The 15,890-nt window shown below is 63.8% G+C and overlaps 2 protein-coding genes across 5 annotated transcripts in view; both read left to right on the top strand.

Annotated features, from left to right (window-relative positions):
• Positions 1 to 5,710, top strand: part of Pip5k1c (phosphatidylinositol-4-phosphate 5-kinase type 1 gamma) — a 42,622-nt gene extending 36,912 nt beyond the window's left edge. For 2 of the 4 annotated variants that reach the window (XM_042693553.1, XM_042693552.1), the window contains 3 exons: positions 227 to 304; positions 2,746 to 2,829; positions 3,119 to 5,710. In XM_042693553.1, coding sequence (XP_042549487.1) covers positions 227 to 304; positions 2,746 to 2,829; positions 3,119 to 3,121 — 165 coding nt within the window. In that variant the 3' untranslated portion in view covers positions 3,122 to 5,710. The remainder of the gene's footprint in view (positions 1 to 226; positions 305 to 2,745; positions 2,830 to 3,118) is intronic. The other 2 variants (XM_042693554.1, XM_042693555.1) reach the window with 2 other exon arrangements.
• Positions 5,711 to 7,005: 1,295 nt separating this feature from the next.
• On the top strand, positions 7,006 to 15,397 carry Cactin (cactin, spliceosome C complex subunit). The gene is made up of 10 exons (XM_042693550.1): positions 7,006 to 7,223; positions 9,614 to 10,079; positions 11,220 to 11,315; positions 11,492 to 11,637; positions 12,316 to 12,478; positions 12,562 to 12,676; positions 13,247 to 13,439; positions 13,942 to 14,064; positions 14,138 to 14,436; positions 14,535 to 15,397. The coding sequence occupies exons 1-10, from the start codon at positions 7,045 to 7,047 to the stop codon at positions 15,023 to 15,025; spliced, it is 2,271 nt and encodes a 756-aa protein (XP_042549484.1). The 5' UTR covers positions 7,006 to 7,044; the 3' UTR covers positions 15,026 to 15,397.
• The last annotated feature ends 493 nt before the right edge of the window (positions 15,398 to 15,890 follow it).

Genomic DNA, 15,890 nt, shown 5'->3' with positions numbered 1-15,890 from the left:
ACCGTGTCTTTTCCGGACGTGCCCGTGTCCCTGCAGAGCGGCTAGCAGGTCTGTGGGACCCTCCTGCTCCCTGCACACGCCCCCCTCCCCCTTCTCGTGCTTCAGCCGGCATGTCTCCCCCACCCCGCCTGCCAGCCCTGCTGTCTCTCCACCTCTTCCTGCCTGGTTCCTGTCCCTCATCCTGTCTACCCTCTCTTCCTTCCTCCCGCCGGCCCGCACCCGCCAGTTCGCCGATGGGAGGTACTGGATTTTCTCTCCCCGTCATCGCCGACTGCGGGCCATGACGCCAAGCGCCTCGGCCACTGTAAGTGACCGCAGCCGGCCACCCGGGGAGAGGGGGCCTCGCCCACCTCGGGCCAGCAGGGAGCTGCGGGCCCCCTGGCCCTGTACAGTGTCCAGCGTCTCTTCTCCGAGGACGCTGGGGAAATAACTAGTTGAGGCTGGCCGATGCTGTGTCCTAGGAGACTATGGAGCCCCAGGTTGAAGCAGGTACTGACGTGGCGGGGTCTAAGCTGACCCCTCCCCCTGCCCACCGGCCTTCATCTTCATCCCAGCCTTCCGGTGTCCAATGTGCTGAGTGGACACTTCCTGCCGTTCAGATTTGTGGCACAGAGCAGGCCACATGTCAGCAGAGACCCGAGCACCAGCACAGATGAAGTCTAGGCACTTCTTTCTGCCATTTGAACATCAAGCACCCAGAGAGGCTGAGTAACCTACCCAGAGCTGCACAGCATCAGAGCAGAGGCGCAAGACTCTCTGTTCTCAAGACGAAGCCCCCTCAAAGCAGCCTCCCCAGCCCCATCAGCCAACCTGTCTGTTTTGTTTGCCTTCACTGAGTGCCTTGGTCTAGGTTGGAAAGCCGGGAAGGACAGGGAACCTCAGCAGGGCCCAGCAGAAGCGGAAGCATGGCAACCACAGGGAAGGAGAGGGGAATGGCTAGCCAGAGGGCAAAGCCCCAGGCGACGTTCCCTGGCCTTGATCTGGGGTCCTGCATCCAGGCACTGTGCGGCCCGGTGGCCCTGCCAGAGGACAGGGAAGCTGGCCCTTCCACCCTGTGATGTGGTCTTGGTGTCCAGTTGTTTCCGCCCAGGGGCAGTGGCTCCTCCCAGAACCTGCTCTGACATGGCCTTCAGGCCACTGCCAGCCCCTCCTCCCCCACCCAGGCTGGCTCTCTGGGGGCCTTGGGGAGCCTCCTCTGATCCCATGTTTCTGAACCCCAGCACAAGCTCACAGAGCTAGCGGTCACCATTCCAGTGTGGAGCAGCAGTGCAGGACGCCTGGGCTGGCCTCTCAGGCCAGAGAGGTGATCCTCCACCTCCCCGGCTCACAGGTGTTGGTACCTTTGTGCCTCTGTCACTCCTTCCTGTGGGCCTGGGGTGGGACTTCCTGGGCAGAGCTGCCCCTGGGAGGGGGGGTGACCCAGCAGGTGAGGATCTGGCCCACCTAGACAGCACAGAAGATCACAGCAGGGAGGGACACTGGGATAACCAATGGCTGGGCTGGGCTGGAGGGGGGGCGGGGTGTCTCAGCTGCTATTTGGAGTGGACAGATCAGGGCCGGGCCTAAAGGTGCTAGATGGATGGAGCCAGAGTAGATGCATGTTCAGACCCAGGCAGAAGTCCACAAGCTGGCTGTACCCAGAGGGATCTGGAAAACAAAAACCTTGGGCGCACAGAGAGCATGAGAGAGGAGGACAAGCCCCGGGCCACCAGGAGCAGATGGGAGTCACATAGCCCCACACCCCCGCCCAGACTCAGCAGGGAGGCAGCCCCCCTGACGCGGCCTCAGGTGAGCCTGACTGGTCCTCACCCTGCCGCCCCCCACTCCCTTCGGCTCTGTCTCAGATGACCCTGCTCCAGGCACCAGGGCTGCATGGCCCGCCAGCTGTGCGTTCAGGTCCCCACAGGCCTCCCCGCGATCGGGAACAGTGGTTTATGCTCCGGAGCATCAGAGGCACCCCACGAAGGACCCAGGATCCAGCTCTGGCCGACCGGCAAGGGTTGGAAGGAGGGGAAGTCGGTTAAAGAGGAGGAGGAGGAGCTAGCAGGGGAGGGGAAGCAGCTAGCAGAGGGAGGGAGGAGGCAGGGCCAGTGGGTGGAGAAGCAGCTGGAAGGGTGGGGCCAACAGATGGGCCCTGGGTCAGCAGGTGTTGGAAAAAGCTGGGGGCAGAGGCAACATACGCAACATATCGGGTGGGGCGCAGTTAGGGGAGTGGGGCCTGCAGAGGCGCTGGAGGGGTGGGGCGGAGTTAGGTTGGGGGCGGGGCCTCCCGATAGGGCGTTCGTGTGTGGGTGTGGCCTCTCGTGGGCGGGGATAGAGGGGCGGAGTTAGAGGAGTGGGGCTTCCAGATGGGGCGGAATTCTCTGTGGGCGTGGCCACGTGGGCGGAGTCACTTGTGTGGGGCGGGGCCCGGGGCGGGGTTAGAGGCGTGAGGTTTGCCCTCGCTCTGAGGCGTTGGGGGCGGGGTCCGCCGGGAGGAGCTGGGTCCCGCGGCAGAGCGTCCCCACGCACCCCTCCTTCTGTCCTTCCCTCCTGTCCTGCGCCTGGACCACACTAACCGCCGCCCGCTGCCTCCCGCGCCGCGCTGCGCCCAGGGTCTGGGTTCGGGGCCCGTGCCCGGCCCGGAGGGCTCGCCCGCGTGGGTCCCCTCTTTTTATTTTCTCCTGTCTCTTCCTTCTGCCTCCGCTGTCTCGCCTCCTCCTCCCTGCTGCGCCCCTCCTGCACGCCCGCCCCCCGGCCGCGCAGCCCACGGATGAGAGGAGCTGGGTGTACTCCCCGCTTCACTATTGCGCGCAGGGGCAGCCCGCCTCCGACGGCGAGAGCGACACAGTAAGTGCGGCGGGCCAGGCCCAGGCCCAGGCCCGGCAGGGACCCGCGACCGACGGGGAAACTGAGGCTGGGAGGGCGGGCGCAGGCGGCCCCAGCTGCGCCTTGGGCTCTGTGGCGCCCAGGTGGCCACCCCCAAGCATCTCCGGGCCTGTTTCGGTCCAGTGGCCCGGGAAGCCCGGCGCTGGCGCCCGGCTTGGTTCAGGCAAGGTCCGGCTGGCCACGGGAGGCCTGGCAGGGCGGGGTCCACATACCCCCCGGACCCCCCTCACCTGCCCCCTCACCTTTGCAGTAATGTCTATGCAGTCCCCACCCGAGCCCGGCGCCCGCCTCGCCCCGGCTGCTTCCTGGAGGCGCTGCCCGCCCGGCGGAGGCCACGTGCCCGGCGACCGGCCGCCCGGGCCACCCCTGGCCGGACCTCGTCCTCGTCCTCCCCCGATGGATGCTGACAGCGAGCCCGTCCCCACCGACAGTTCCAGGGACGACGGGGTCCGCCCCAGTATCCAGGCCCGTGGAGCAGCGACCTGTGGAGCAGCAGTCGTGTATTTATTTGGGGTCCTTCCTTCACAGAGACGGAAGCACGCATGTGCTTTTCTACGAAAAATGACAGAAGACATACACAAAAGCGCAGGAGACCCCGGGTGGGTCTCTGCTGCATTTGCATGTGTCCCGGCGCCCGTGCCCGGTGGCCCTGGGAAAGCCTGCCCACTCGAGTCTCACCGACCTGGGGACCTGGGCTGGGAGCACAGAGGTGGCAGACACCCGGAAGCAGCGCCTCCCTCCCTCGACTCAGGTTTGGGGGCTTCTGTGCAGGATGGGCATCCCCGGTGGTGGTCCTGCCCAACCCTCTGCCCCTCCCTCCCCACACCCACTTAACGCCAGGAGGGATGCCCCACCACCCATGTGCACTATGGGCAAGAATGGCCAAGACGTTAACAATCAGACCCGCACCAGGAGGGACCTTGCGCCCGTGCCACTCCATCTTGGTACAGCTTGGGACTGTGGGCCACGTGATGCCCAGAAAGGACTCCAAGTAAAATAACCTTGGGCAGGAGACCCTGGCCTCAGGACGGGTATAGACAGCAGAGTCCTGGAGATGACCAGGGCTGACCTTCAGCCACTCCACCCCATGGTGGCTACCCTTGGCCACTGTCCCCAGAGCCTGGGAGTGCCCTTCCAGGCCAGGATGGGCACATCTGTACAGTGACCGGCACACCTCGGCAGATGAGCATCCAGGGCCACCGGGCCTCACCAGTCCAGAGGGCAGAGGCTGCGGCCATCATCACCACACAGGACTCCTGGAGGTGAAATGGGTCACTGTCGTCAGCACTCCTCCCCTATCCAGGAAGCCCTGGCAGGAGAAGACACACCTTCGGGAAGAAGCTTAACCTTGGGTCAGCCAGGAATCAGGTTTTGTTCCGCTGTTGGAGGAAGTGCAGGTGTGGCTCAAGTGGTAGAGCACCAGCCTTGAGCAGAAAAGCTAGGATAGTACTCAGGCCCTGAGTTCACACCCCAGTACTGGCGTGCACACGCATGCACGTGTGCGCACACACAAATTCTGTTGGAAGCTCCAAGATGCACAGCTGTGGCCTGTCCAGCCCCTCCTGGTTCCATCCCGACTTCGAGAAAGCCCCTAGCCTGCCCCTCCAGCCCAGCTGCTGGGACCAAGCCCACACTCCACAGTCCACCCAGGACTCCTGAGGCCAGGCTTCACAGGGCCCGAGGGGACACAGCAGGGTCCTCCCTTCCCTGCCCAGGGAGGGTTTGTCGCAACCTAGGAAGTGGCCTTGACCCTGATTCCCAGACAGGCACCTGGTCAGCCATGATTGGTCTCTTGTCCATCTGCCCTTCTACCAAAGGAGGTGGGGGTGGGGAACGCTGCGACAGAGATCTAAAGGGGCTGTCTAAGACCTGAGTGACAATCAAGGCTGGCTGTGTCATGGCCACTCCTGGACCCCTGGGGGCCAGGGTCCCCACATCCAGTTGGTCATCAGTGAATCCTGTGCCGTGGGGGTCACGAAGCAAGGATGGTTCCCACTGTGGATGTCCTGACATTTTTTGTGTCAAGTCCTGGAGACTCCTTCGGAGACCTATGTTTTCGTGGCCACGGTTTTTGATCCTTTTGTGTCAAGGGACCACATTGTTATTTGGGAGACACGGAGTGGAAAGGCAAGACCTATTTATAACATTTGGCACTCCTCACCCTTCTTTAGCCCCCAGGAGGAAGGTTCTGGACTGTTCTTCCTCCACCTAGGAAATCTGTAAATACCCTCATGGCCACTTCCACCCACCCATCCCCATCCTTCTCCGATGGCTGCTACCACTCCAGTCAGGGACAGTGTCCGAAATCCTGTACTGTAAGATCAGAGAGAAGTTTCCTTTTCTCTGATTGACAAGGTGGAATCTCCAGGTGTCCTCTCTGGCCTCTGTCCCTATCCACCCCACACCTGATTCAGTGCAATACTTATTCCGTCCCCCTGGGGACCCCTAGCCATGGTACTGTCTCCACCGCCCCTTGGTCCCCCCACCCCAGGACATATGTCCACCGACCTTTTTTTCTCTGGTGGTTAAAATTTGCATCTCCCAATCTCGTTTTTAATGGCCGAACCAATTCTTAAAACTGCAAACCTCGTGTGTCTTAACTCTCACTGGGGAGGGGGGGGGTCCCCCTGGTCCTCAGCCCCTGTGGTCTGGTGTGTGACAATCCAGAGCACGGCTGCCCCTGGCTCCCACAAAGAAGCCGTGACCCCCAACCCAGAACCATGGGCACGTCCAATAGTTCAGCTACTGCTGGCTCCAGAAGACACATGTATGCAGCCCACCCACCCATGCCACAATCCTTTTTACGTTGAAGAGATCTCTAATAAATCGGGTATAAACATCAGTTTGTCTGCTTGCCTCTTGCGGGGACGAAGGGAGAGTTCCTGGGGTCTGAGGTTGGAGGATGGGCTGAGTCCCAGGTGGGCACTTAGGGAGGCCAAAGCAGGAGGATCACTTGAGCCCAGGAAGCTAGGGACAGGCTGGACAACACAGTAAAACACCCATCTCAAAAAACTAGACACCATAGAATTGAAACAAGTAGGTTGGACAGAGTGGTGCCTGTCTGTAATCCCAGCAACTAAGGAGGCAGAGGTGGAAGGATCAATATAGACCTTAGCTGAAAAGAAAGTGGGAGTGGGAGCTACTAGGAATATGGCTTATGTAGTAGAGCACCTGCCTAGAACCTGTCAAGTCCTGAGTTCAAACTCCAGTACTGCTATGAAAAAGGCCCAAGCACATTTAGAAGAGCTGTGGCCTCCAGGGGATCTGGTTCAGCTCAGAAAACATCTCAAAGCCCGTGATGTGGCACAGTCAGACTCCAAGGAGCAAACCTTCCCGAAGTGCATGCTTCCTTCCTGGGGTCTCACAGTCCTGGGGCATTGTCACAGCCCGGGGCCAGTAGGATCCAGTATTTAGTGTTTCGAAGTTGTAATGTGTCTTCGTTTTTTTTTTTGCTGGTCCTAGAGCTTGTTTTGTGCTCAAGGTTAATGTCTACCACTTTAGCCACAGCTCTACTTCTGGCTTCTTTTTATTACGGTTAGTTGGAGGTAAGAGTCTTGTGGCCTTTCCTGCCCCGGCTGGTAACAAACCTCCATCCTCAGATCTCAGCCTCCTGAGCAGCTAGGATGCCAGGCGTGAGCCACCGGCGACCAGTTCTAAGGCCTTTTCAAACGCCTCTTTTTGATGCGAGACCCCGCCCACCTCTCTGTATCCCCCCCATGGCCACGCCCCCTGCACGCCTCCGCAGGCACTGCTCTTGGCCACGCCCACTCGTCACAGGGCACACCTCCTGTCGCGCCCCCTTAGACCACGCCTTCTTTCGGTTCCTCCTCCAACGTCTTGTCCAACCTCGGACCCGCCTCCTCTGGGTTCCGCGTTATCAAGCCCCGCCCTATTCAAGGTTATGAAGACCCGAATGGAGGTTCCTTTTTCACTGCCTGAAGAAAGATGCCAACCATTCCCGCTTACCAAAGTCCAGTCTGACTCTTACCACGCAAGTCACGCACGCAGAAGTAGAGGAGATTCTAGGTCGTCGCCTTCCGGCGCTCGGGGAGGCGGGAGGGGCTCATTCTCTGGATCCGGCGCCACTGGGGCAGCCCCAGAGGCGCCGCGGCCGTGGAAGGCCCCTCAATCCCGGGCCCCCGGCTGTCGGCGTCCGCGCCGCCGCCGTCGCTTCTGATGGGTGGTGACACACGCTCGCGCTCGCGGTCGGCGGGTCGCCGGGGCCGGAGGCAGCGGAGTCAGAGTGCGAGTCGCAGCCGGAGTCGGAGTCGCAGCGGGAGCCATGGTCGGCGCAGCCGGCGGCGCCGGGAGGACGAGGGGCGGCGCCGGCGGAAGCGGCGGAGCCGGGATCGCAGGTGGGGTGGCGGCGGGGCTCCCTGGAGACACCCACGCTCAGGCGACGCGGTCCGGGAGGGCTTCCTGGAGGGAGAGATGTCGCGGCGCGGGTCGGAATGAGCCTGGCGGGGACCGCAGAGGGCCGGGCGTTCCGGGCCGGGCGCCTGGGGGTTGGCGGGACCGAAGGGGCCAGGAGCGCGGGAGGTGAGGCGGAGCGGCTGCGGGGAGCCGCTGCGCGGGGAGCCGGCTGCTCGTCGTCCGGAGTGAAGTGGGAGCGTGGGAGAGGTCTGAGCAGGGCCGTGAGGTGGCGTGGCTTGCCGTGTGCGTGTGCGTGTGCGTGCTGTGGGTACTGGGGCTTGAACTCAGCGCCTGGGCGCTGCCCCAGAGCGTTTTACTTTTCTCAAGGCTAGCGCTCTACCCCTGGAGTCACAGCTCCAGTTCGGGTTTCTTTGGGACGAATGGCGTTCGTGAGAAAGTGGGCTGGCTGGAGAGGGATTGTGGAGGTATCTCTGCTAATGGTGGCGGGACCCGGGGATGGAAAAAGAGGCGGTGACTGATGGCAACACCACTGAGGCTCGCGTCAGCTACAGGCTACCTTCCGCTTTTTTCTGTTTCTGGTCTCCGAGACCGGGGCTTGAACTGGGTACCTGACGCTTATTGACTAGCTATGCCTCCAACCCCCGTTCCCTCTCCCTCCTCCTGGGGTTTGAACTCAGGGCTTGATACGGACCAATCAGGTTCTCTACTGCTCGAGCCACGCCCCCGCGCTAGAGCCACGCCCCCGCGCAAGAGCCACGCCCCCACGCTAGAGCCACGCCCCCGCGCCCTGTCCCAAACTTTCCCACGTCTTGAGATTGTCTCCCCCTTATGCCAAAACCATCCCGAGCTTCGATCCTCCTTCCCGGCGATGTCGCTGCGGATGACAGACTCCGACCACAGTGCCTATTGGTTGAGACGGATGGGGTCTTAGGAACTTTGATTTCCAGAGTGGCCTCCAACCGAGATCTCAAACTACCTACCCAGTAACTAGAATTACAGGCTTCAGCCACAGCGCCTGGCAGCTTCTACACGTGAACTACTTTTTTTTTTTTTTTTTTTGGTGGGGGAGTTGGTTTTATTTTGTTTGGGGAGGGGTGGTTGTGGCATGGAGAGGCTGGGGTTCACTGTATTGTAACCTAATACTTGAACCATGTAAATACACTGAGAAGCCACATTCAGTACACAATTACAGTTGGTGTTGCTTATGAAAATTGGATTAACTTTGCAGCCAATATTGAAGGGATCTGAACTGGGACATGAACTCATGACCTAAATGCTGTTTTTTAGTTTTTTCAAATAAGGCTGGTGCTCTACCACTTGAGCCACAGCGCCACCTCTAGCATTTTGCTGGCTAATTGGAGGTAACAGACTTTCTTGCCAAGCTGGCTTCTAACCTCAGTCCTCAAATCTCAGCTTTCTGAGTAGTTGGAATTATAGGCACCCACTTACGTAGTTAGGTCTCTACCTGAGCTGAATGTCAAAATGCCTTCCTCATTTGTTCTAGCTTGCTCATCCCCTAGGACCACGTTTTTTGTTGTTGTTGTTGCTGTTGTGTTTGTTTTTGTCAGTCATGGGGCTTGAACTAAGGGCCTGGGCTCAGTCCATGAGTTCTTCTACACAAGGGTAGTCCTGTACCATTATGAGCCACAGTGCCACTTCTGGTTTTCTGGTGGTTCACTGGAGTTAAGAGTTTCAGACTTTCCTGCCCAGGCTGGCTTGGAGCCGTGATCCTCAGATCTCAGCCTCCTGAGCAGCTAGGATGACAGGCATGAGCCACTGGTGTCCAGCTTCTAGGACTTAAAACACTGCTTCCACCCGTGTTCTATGCTTTCTTGGACAAGGTCGGGTTCTCTGCCCATATTGTTAGCTGGCGATCTTCTTTTGTTTTTGTTTTTTGTTTGTTTCGTTTGCCTGGGGCTTGAACTCGGGGTCTGGGCGCTGTCCCTGAGCTTCTTTTGCTTAAGGCTAGCGCTATACCACTTGAGCCACAAGCGCCACTTCTGGCTTTTTCTGTGTATGTGGTGCTAAGGAATCGAAGGAACCCAGGGCTTCATGCATGCTAGGAAAGCCTCTTCCGCTAAGCCACCTTCCCAGTCCTGGCGATCTCCTTTGGAGCTGCCCCAGGGCCTTTGCTTCAGCTTGGAATGCTCTTCCTGCCAGGCGCCCCAGCTCCTGGGCGGCCGCCCCCCCCCCCCCCCCCCCGCCAGCCCGTCTGCGCGCTGGTCCCCGTGACTGGATGTGACTACGCGTGTCCGTGCGTGCGGGTTTCCACGAGGACCGAGGCCGGCGGGCGGGGCCGTGGGGTCCCCGCCTGGGCGTGGCTGGGGGGCGGCCGCGCTGACGGGCCGGGCCGCGCTCTCCCCGGCTGCAGGTCGGATTCGGAGGAAGAGCGGCGGCGAGCTCGGCGGTCCCGGAGGCGAAGCCGGAGCCCCGCGCCGCCCCGATGGCGCTCTCGGGACCGCTCCTCGCCGTCCGGCTCCGAGGAGGAGCCGGCGCGGGGCTGGGCCGGGCGCGGGCGCTCGTGGTCCCCGGGCTCGGCGGCGTCCAGCGCGGCGTCCGCGGGCGGCGGGCAGAGCCCCGGCGCGGCGGCGGCGCTGAGCCGGCAGCAGCGGCTGCAGGAGCGGCTGCGGCGGCGCGAGGAGCGGCGGCAGCAGGAGGAGCTGCTCAAGGCCTTCGAGACGCCCGAGGAGAAGCGCGCGCGCCGCCTGGCCAAGAAGGAGGCCAAGGAGCGCAAGAAGCGCGAGAAGATGGGCTGGGGCGAGGAGTACATGGGCTACACCAACACCGACAACCCCTTCGGCGACAACAACCTGCTGGGCACCTTCATCTGGAACAAGGTGAGCCCGCCCGGGGGCCAGCGCTGCTGCGCATGCGCGCACCCCTCCCCAGCTTGGGTGCGTCTGTGTGAGCCAGCCCAGCCCCCCAAGTTGACTGTGGAGCATCTAGAGTCCCTGTCTCCTGTGCACCACACAGGGCACACCCCTGCAGGCCGGGCCCAGGCCACGTTCTCTCCCCCACGCGCGGGGAAAGCCTGTCCCCTCCCTCCTGGGCCAGGAGACCCTTAGCGTCCTTGTCGTAGGGCTGCCCCACCCCCTTCTGAGCCTGTCTTCACACGTCCTGCTCTAGTCCCAGTGTCCATCTCTTCCGAAGGCTCCGCCTGGGGTCCGAGGCCCCGCCCACCCCACCCCTCTCTCACCCTTAACCCCCTCCTCACAGCCTTGGGTGAGGACATGCATGTTTGTAGCTTGGTCCACTGCAGCGCCCCGCAGTGGAAGAGTGGAGGGGGTGCAAGGCTTCTCCAGAGCTAGGAGGACCCCGGGATCACCAGAGCTTATCCCACCCCAGGACCCTGGCACCTGGCTGTTCTTTTGTGTCCTTGAAACACTGCCGATCCCCCCCTCACCTCTGGGTCCCTGCCACGTCTTTCTCCAGGCCAGGCTTGTCAGCCCTGGATTCCCCAGACACACCTTGAGCGCCTGTGTGTGTGCTGGTATGCTGCTGAGCGAGGCCGGCCTCAACTGTCCCTGAGGGAACTGGGGGGGGCGGGGAGTCACTGGTGGGTGACATGAGGGTCTGGGGTGGCCAGGGTACATCCTGTGCAGTACCTGCACCCTCACGCCCGACACCAGATGAGGTGACACAGAGTCTCACAGTGCCCCTCAGGACCGAGTGTGGGAGATTGCCCATGTTGGTGATCCCAGATGACACTGTATTCTGAGTCTCCTGGGTCCCTCGCACAGCACAGCCAGCGACTCAGGCTGAGGTTGCTTCACGCTGCCGACTTAGCCAGACTCCTGTGAAATGAGTCTGAGGAGCACCACGCTTGCTGTTCGCAGGCCCGCTCCCGCTGGGGCTGCCCCTGTGTGCTGTGTCCCGGGAGGAGGGGACATCTTCTCTGTGCCTGGGCTAGAGGCTCCCTGGGTGGCAGTGCTGGGAGGCGCAGGCAGCGTATGTGCTCAGGTTAGATTGTCTGTCAGGCCCTGGAGAAGAAAGGGATCAGCCACCTGGAAGAGAAGGAGCTGAAGGAGCGCAACAAAAGGATCCAAGAGGACAACCGGCTGGAGCTGCAAAAGGTGAGGCCCCCGCTCCCCCCTCGCCCCCTGGCCATGCTGCCCTGGCCACTAGTAGTCTGGCCGACTGCTGGGCCTCCCACAGGAAGAGAGTGTCTGTCCCCCACGTCAGCACTCCTGTGCCCAGGGCAGGTGAGCCAGGGCCGGAGAGGGCAGCTCCTCACACCAGTGCCTCCCAGGTGAAGCAGCTGCGGCTGGAGCGGGAGAGGGAGAAGGCCATGCGGGAGCAGGAGCTGGAGATGCTGCAGCGGGAGAAGGAGGCAGAGCACTTCAAGACCTGGGAGGAGCAGGAGGACCACTTCCACCTGCAGCAGGCCAAGCTGCGGTGCGCCCTCGCCGTCCCCGCCACCCCGCCTCCCTCCTACCACACCCATGCCCGCCCCTCACCCCACCTCCCTCCCACCACACCCATGCCCGCCCTCACCCCTGCCCTCCCACCACACCCATGCCCGCCCCTCACCCCGCCTCCCACCACACCCATGCCCACCCTCACCCCTGCCCTCCCACCACACCCATGCCTGCCCCTCACCCCGCCTCCCTCCCACCACACCCATGCCCGCCCTCACCCCTGCCCTCCCACCACACCCATGCCCGCCCCTCACCCCGCCTCCCACCACACCCATGCCCACCCTCACCCCTGCCCTCCCACCACACCCATGCCCGCCCCCGCACCCCGCCAGCACCATGCGCTGCACCCCACCTCCTGCTGCTCAGATGCTCTGTCCCTCCTCCCTCCCTCCTCACTTCTGAGGCTTCTCCTTCCACCTGTGTGGGCGAGGGCCAGGGTCAGGTTGCACGTGTCCCCCTGGGCACCGAGTGGAGCACCCCAAAAAGCCCCTGCCACAGTACAGACAACAGCCCTCCCCTGCCCCCACACTCTGGTCCATGCTCCTCCAAAAGCTCTCCTCACTACCCATGGCTGCCCTGCCCTGCTCCCACAGTGCGTTGCCCCAAAAGAGCAGGGCACACCCCCCCCTGACATTGCCACCGTTGTGCCTGGCAGCTCCAAGATCCGCATCCGGGACGGGCGGGCCAAGCCCATCGACCTCTTGGCCAAGTACATCAGTGCCGAGGATGATGACCTGGCTGTGGAGATGCACGAGCCGTACACCTTCCTCAACGGCCTCACGGTGGCTGACATGGAGGACCTGCTGGAGGACATACAGGTACCTGCCAGCCCTGCCCCTCCCCAGGACCCTGCAGCCCCCCCTTCCACCCACCTCACCTGCCCTGCGCCCCACCCACCCAGGTATACATGGAGCTGGAGCAGGGCAAGAATGTGGACTTCTGGCGTGACATGACCATCATCACTGAGGATGAGATCTCCAAGCTCCGCAAGCTGGAGGCCTCGGGCAAGGGGCCAGGTAACACGTGTCCCTGTCCCCTCCCATCCACCTGCTAGGCCATCAGAGCCAGCGCGCTGTGCTCTGGGGTCTGACAGGAGCCGCCCTGCCAGGTATTCCTGTTTTCCTGTCTGTGGTGTACAGAGAAGGGCCGGCCACTAGAGGTCAGCAGTGAGCCACTGCTGCCCTGGGGTTCACCCACACCCCTGGCCTCCAGCCTCCAGGGACTGGTGACCCACTGTATCTAACTTCACCAGAGTAGAAAGGAGTGTTCCAGCAGGGCTGTGGTGGGCATTTGAGGCCGCCCAGGCTCCCCTGCCTAACCAGGGGAACACCGGCCCCTGGTATCCTTTCTAACACAGCCCCTACCCGGAAGGGAGTCCCAGTGAGCCCCCGACAGCCCTGCAGTGTCACCCGCTTCTAGAGAGAAGCCAAAGCCAAGCCCGCCTTCCAGGCTCCGGGCCTCAGCATTTGACTTGGCTTTTGGCCGGGGTCTGTGTTGTCTCTAGCGTAGAGACCGCGGTGGGGATAGTGTGAGGGGAGGCGAGGGGAGCCCGGGAGCCCCGTGCTGAGCCGCCCCTCTCCATGCAGGCGAGCACCGCGAGGGCGTGAACGCCTCCGTCAGCTCGGACGTGCAGTCGGTGTTCAAGGGCAAGACCTACAACCAGCTGCAGGTCATCTTCCAGGGCATCGAGGGCAAGATCCGCGCGGGCGGCCCCAACCTGGACATGGGCTACTGGGAGAGCCTGCTGCAGCAGCTGCGCGCGCACATGGCCCGTGCCAGGTGAGCCTTGCCCCCGAGTTCCCCGGGCCCCGCCCACAGGGCTCCAGGCCCCGCCCCGGGCCCTGCCCGACCTCACCTCTGGTTCCCAGGCCCCGCCCACAGCCCTTGCCAGGCCCCGCCCACCGACGCCCGGCTCCGCCCCTGGGCCCCTTCCTCCAGGCGCCCAGGCTCCCTCGCCGCACGGCCGGCTGTGTACAGATTCCCCGGCTGTGTACAGATTCCCCGCGTGCTTGGCAGCGGCCAGTAAACAGTGCTGAGCCCAGCTGGCCGGCCACTGTCCTTTCCTACAAGCCTCTTAAGTCCTGTCGGGTTCTCATCCTGCTGGGAGCCGCCCCGCCCCTCTGGCAGGCCCCAGGCTCTTTGGGTCAGGGCCCTCCCCCCAAAGTGCCCAGGGTTGGGCCAGCGGCCCCTCCCCCAGCACAGGGCCCTGAGGCCCCACAGCCTGGGGGTGGGGTGCGGGCCGCCCCGAGCCGAGCCCTGTGCGCCCCCCCCCCCCCCGCAGGCTGCGCGAGCGCCACCAGGACGTGCTGCGGCAGAAGCTGTACAAGCTGAAGCAGGAGCAGGGCGTGGAGAGCGAGCCGCTCTTCCCCATCCTCAAGCAGGAGCCCGCGTCCCCGGGCCGCAGGTACGCGGAGGGAGGCCGGCGGGCCCGGGCGCGGACCCCCCGGCCCAGCCCGCTCACCCCGGCTCTCCCGCAGCCCGGAGCCTGAGGACCCGGCCGCCCCCTCGCCGCCCGGACCCTCGGCCGAGGGCCCCGCCGAGCCCCCGGAGGACGGGGCAGCGGCGGGCGAGGGCGAGGCGGAGGGCGAGGAGGGCGAGGGCGAGGCGGTGCTCATGGAGGAGGACCTGATCCAGCAGAGCCTGGACGACTACGACGCGGGCCGCTACAGCCCGCGCCTGCTCACCGCGCACGAGCTGCCGCTGGACGCGCACGTGCTGGAGCCCGACGAGGACCTGCAGCGCCTGCAGCTGTCCCGCCAGCAGCTCCAGGTCACAGGTGCGGCGGCCGGGGAGGCCGTGGGGAGGGAGGCCGGGGAGGGAGGCCGGAGGGACGAGGCCCGGCCTCACGCCGCCCCGCCCGGCCTCCGCCCGCAGGGGACGCCAGCGAGAGCGCCGAGGACATCTTCTTCCGGCGGGCCAAGGAGGGCATGGGGCAGGACGAGGCGCAGTTCAGCGTGGAGATGCCGCTCACCGGCAAGGCCTACCTGTGGGCCGACAAGTACCGGCCGCGCAAGCCGCGCTTCTTCAACCGCGTGCACACGGGCTTCGAGTGGAACAAGTACAACCAGACGCACTACGACTTCGACAACCCGCCGCCCAAGATCGTGCAGGGCTACAAGTTCAACATCTTCTACCCCGACCTCATCGACAAGCGCTCCACGCCCGAGTACTTCCTGGAGGCCTGCGCCGACAACAAGGACTTCGCCATCCTGCGCTTCCACGCCGGCCCGCCCTACGAGGACATCGCCTTCAAGATCGTCAACCGCGAGTGGGAGTACTCGCACCGCCACGGCTTCCGCTGCCAGTTCGCCAACGGCATCTTCCAGCTCTGGTTCCACTTCAAGCGCTACCGCTACCGCCGGTGACCCCCGTGCGCCCGCCTCGGTGTCCCCTGCAGGGCCCCTGAGCAGACCCCGGGGCTCCCCAGCAGGATCCGGGCCGGGCACCGCCCCTGGGCCGACCCGGGCCTCGGAGGCTTGCTCTGGGCCGCCACGGGCGCCCAGCCCCGCCACGGGGGCTCCCCCGCTGGGCCGGCGGTCACCCTCCCCCGGGGCCTTGGGGTGGGGGTCACCCTCCCCGAGCGTGGAGGTCACCTGGGCCCTCGCCCGCTCACAGGGTCTTCCTTTCCCCGGGGCCCCAACCACCACCTCAGCCCCGCCGCACCCCTGCGGCCTGCGTCCGCAGACTGTTTGTCTAGAGAGACTTTTTTTGGTGGAGAAAAATCTTGTATTTTCACAGCTCAGTGGCTCCTGTTTCTAGTAAGTTTCCCTCCCGACTCCCCTGTTCACCAAGCACCGGCCAGAGCAGCCTGCGCCCACCCGGGCCTGGTGCGCCCAGGGGCCCCCAAGCCCAGACCCCCCAAGCCCAGACCCCCGGCCCCGCCCTGCGGCGCACGCGCCCTGTGAGCCTAGGCCCGCCCACTCCTGCCCTGCGCACGCGCCCTGTGAGCCTAGGCCCGCCAACTCCTGCCCTGCGCGTGCGCTCTGGGAGCCCAGGCCCCAGTCCCGCCCTGCGCATGCGCCCTGGGAGCCCAGGCCGGCAGCGCCTGTCTCGTCAGGGCTCCATCCCAGCCTCACGCCTCTGCCCCCGTTGAACCCTGGCCGGCATCACTATTCACTCGCAGGCTGGCTGAGCCTTGCATCCTCCAGCCAGCCTCTCCGCCGACCCCGACCAGTCCGAGGTCCGGAGCGTGGGGCGGCTGACCTGAGTCGGCCACGGCGGCAGGCACTT

Source organism: Dipodomys spectabilis, unplaced genomic scaffold (assembly GCF_019054845.1).
Source record: "Dipodomys spectabilis isolate Male_0828 unplaced genomic scaffold, ASM1905484v1 ptg000173l, whole genome shotgun sequence".
Classification (NCBI taxonomy): Eukaryota; Metazoa; Chordata; class Mammalia; order Rodentia; family Heteromyidae; genus Dipodomys; species Dipodomys spectabilis.
The sequence above is the reverse complement of the archived record's forward strand: the minus strand, read 5'-3'. Positions and strand labels throughout refer to the sequence as shown.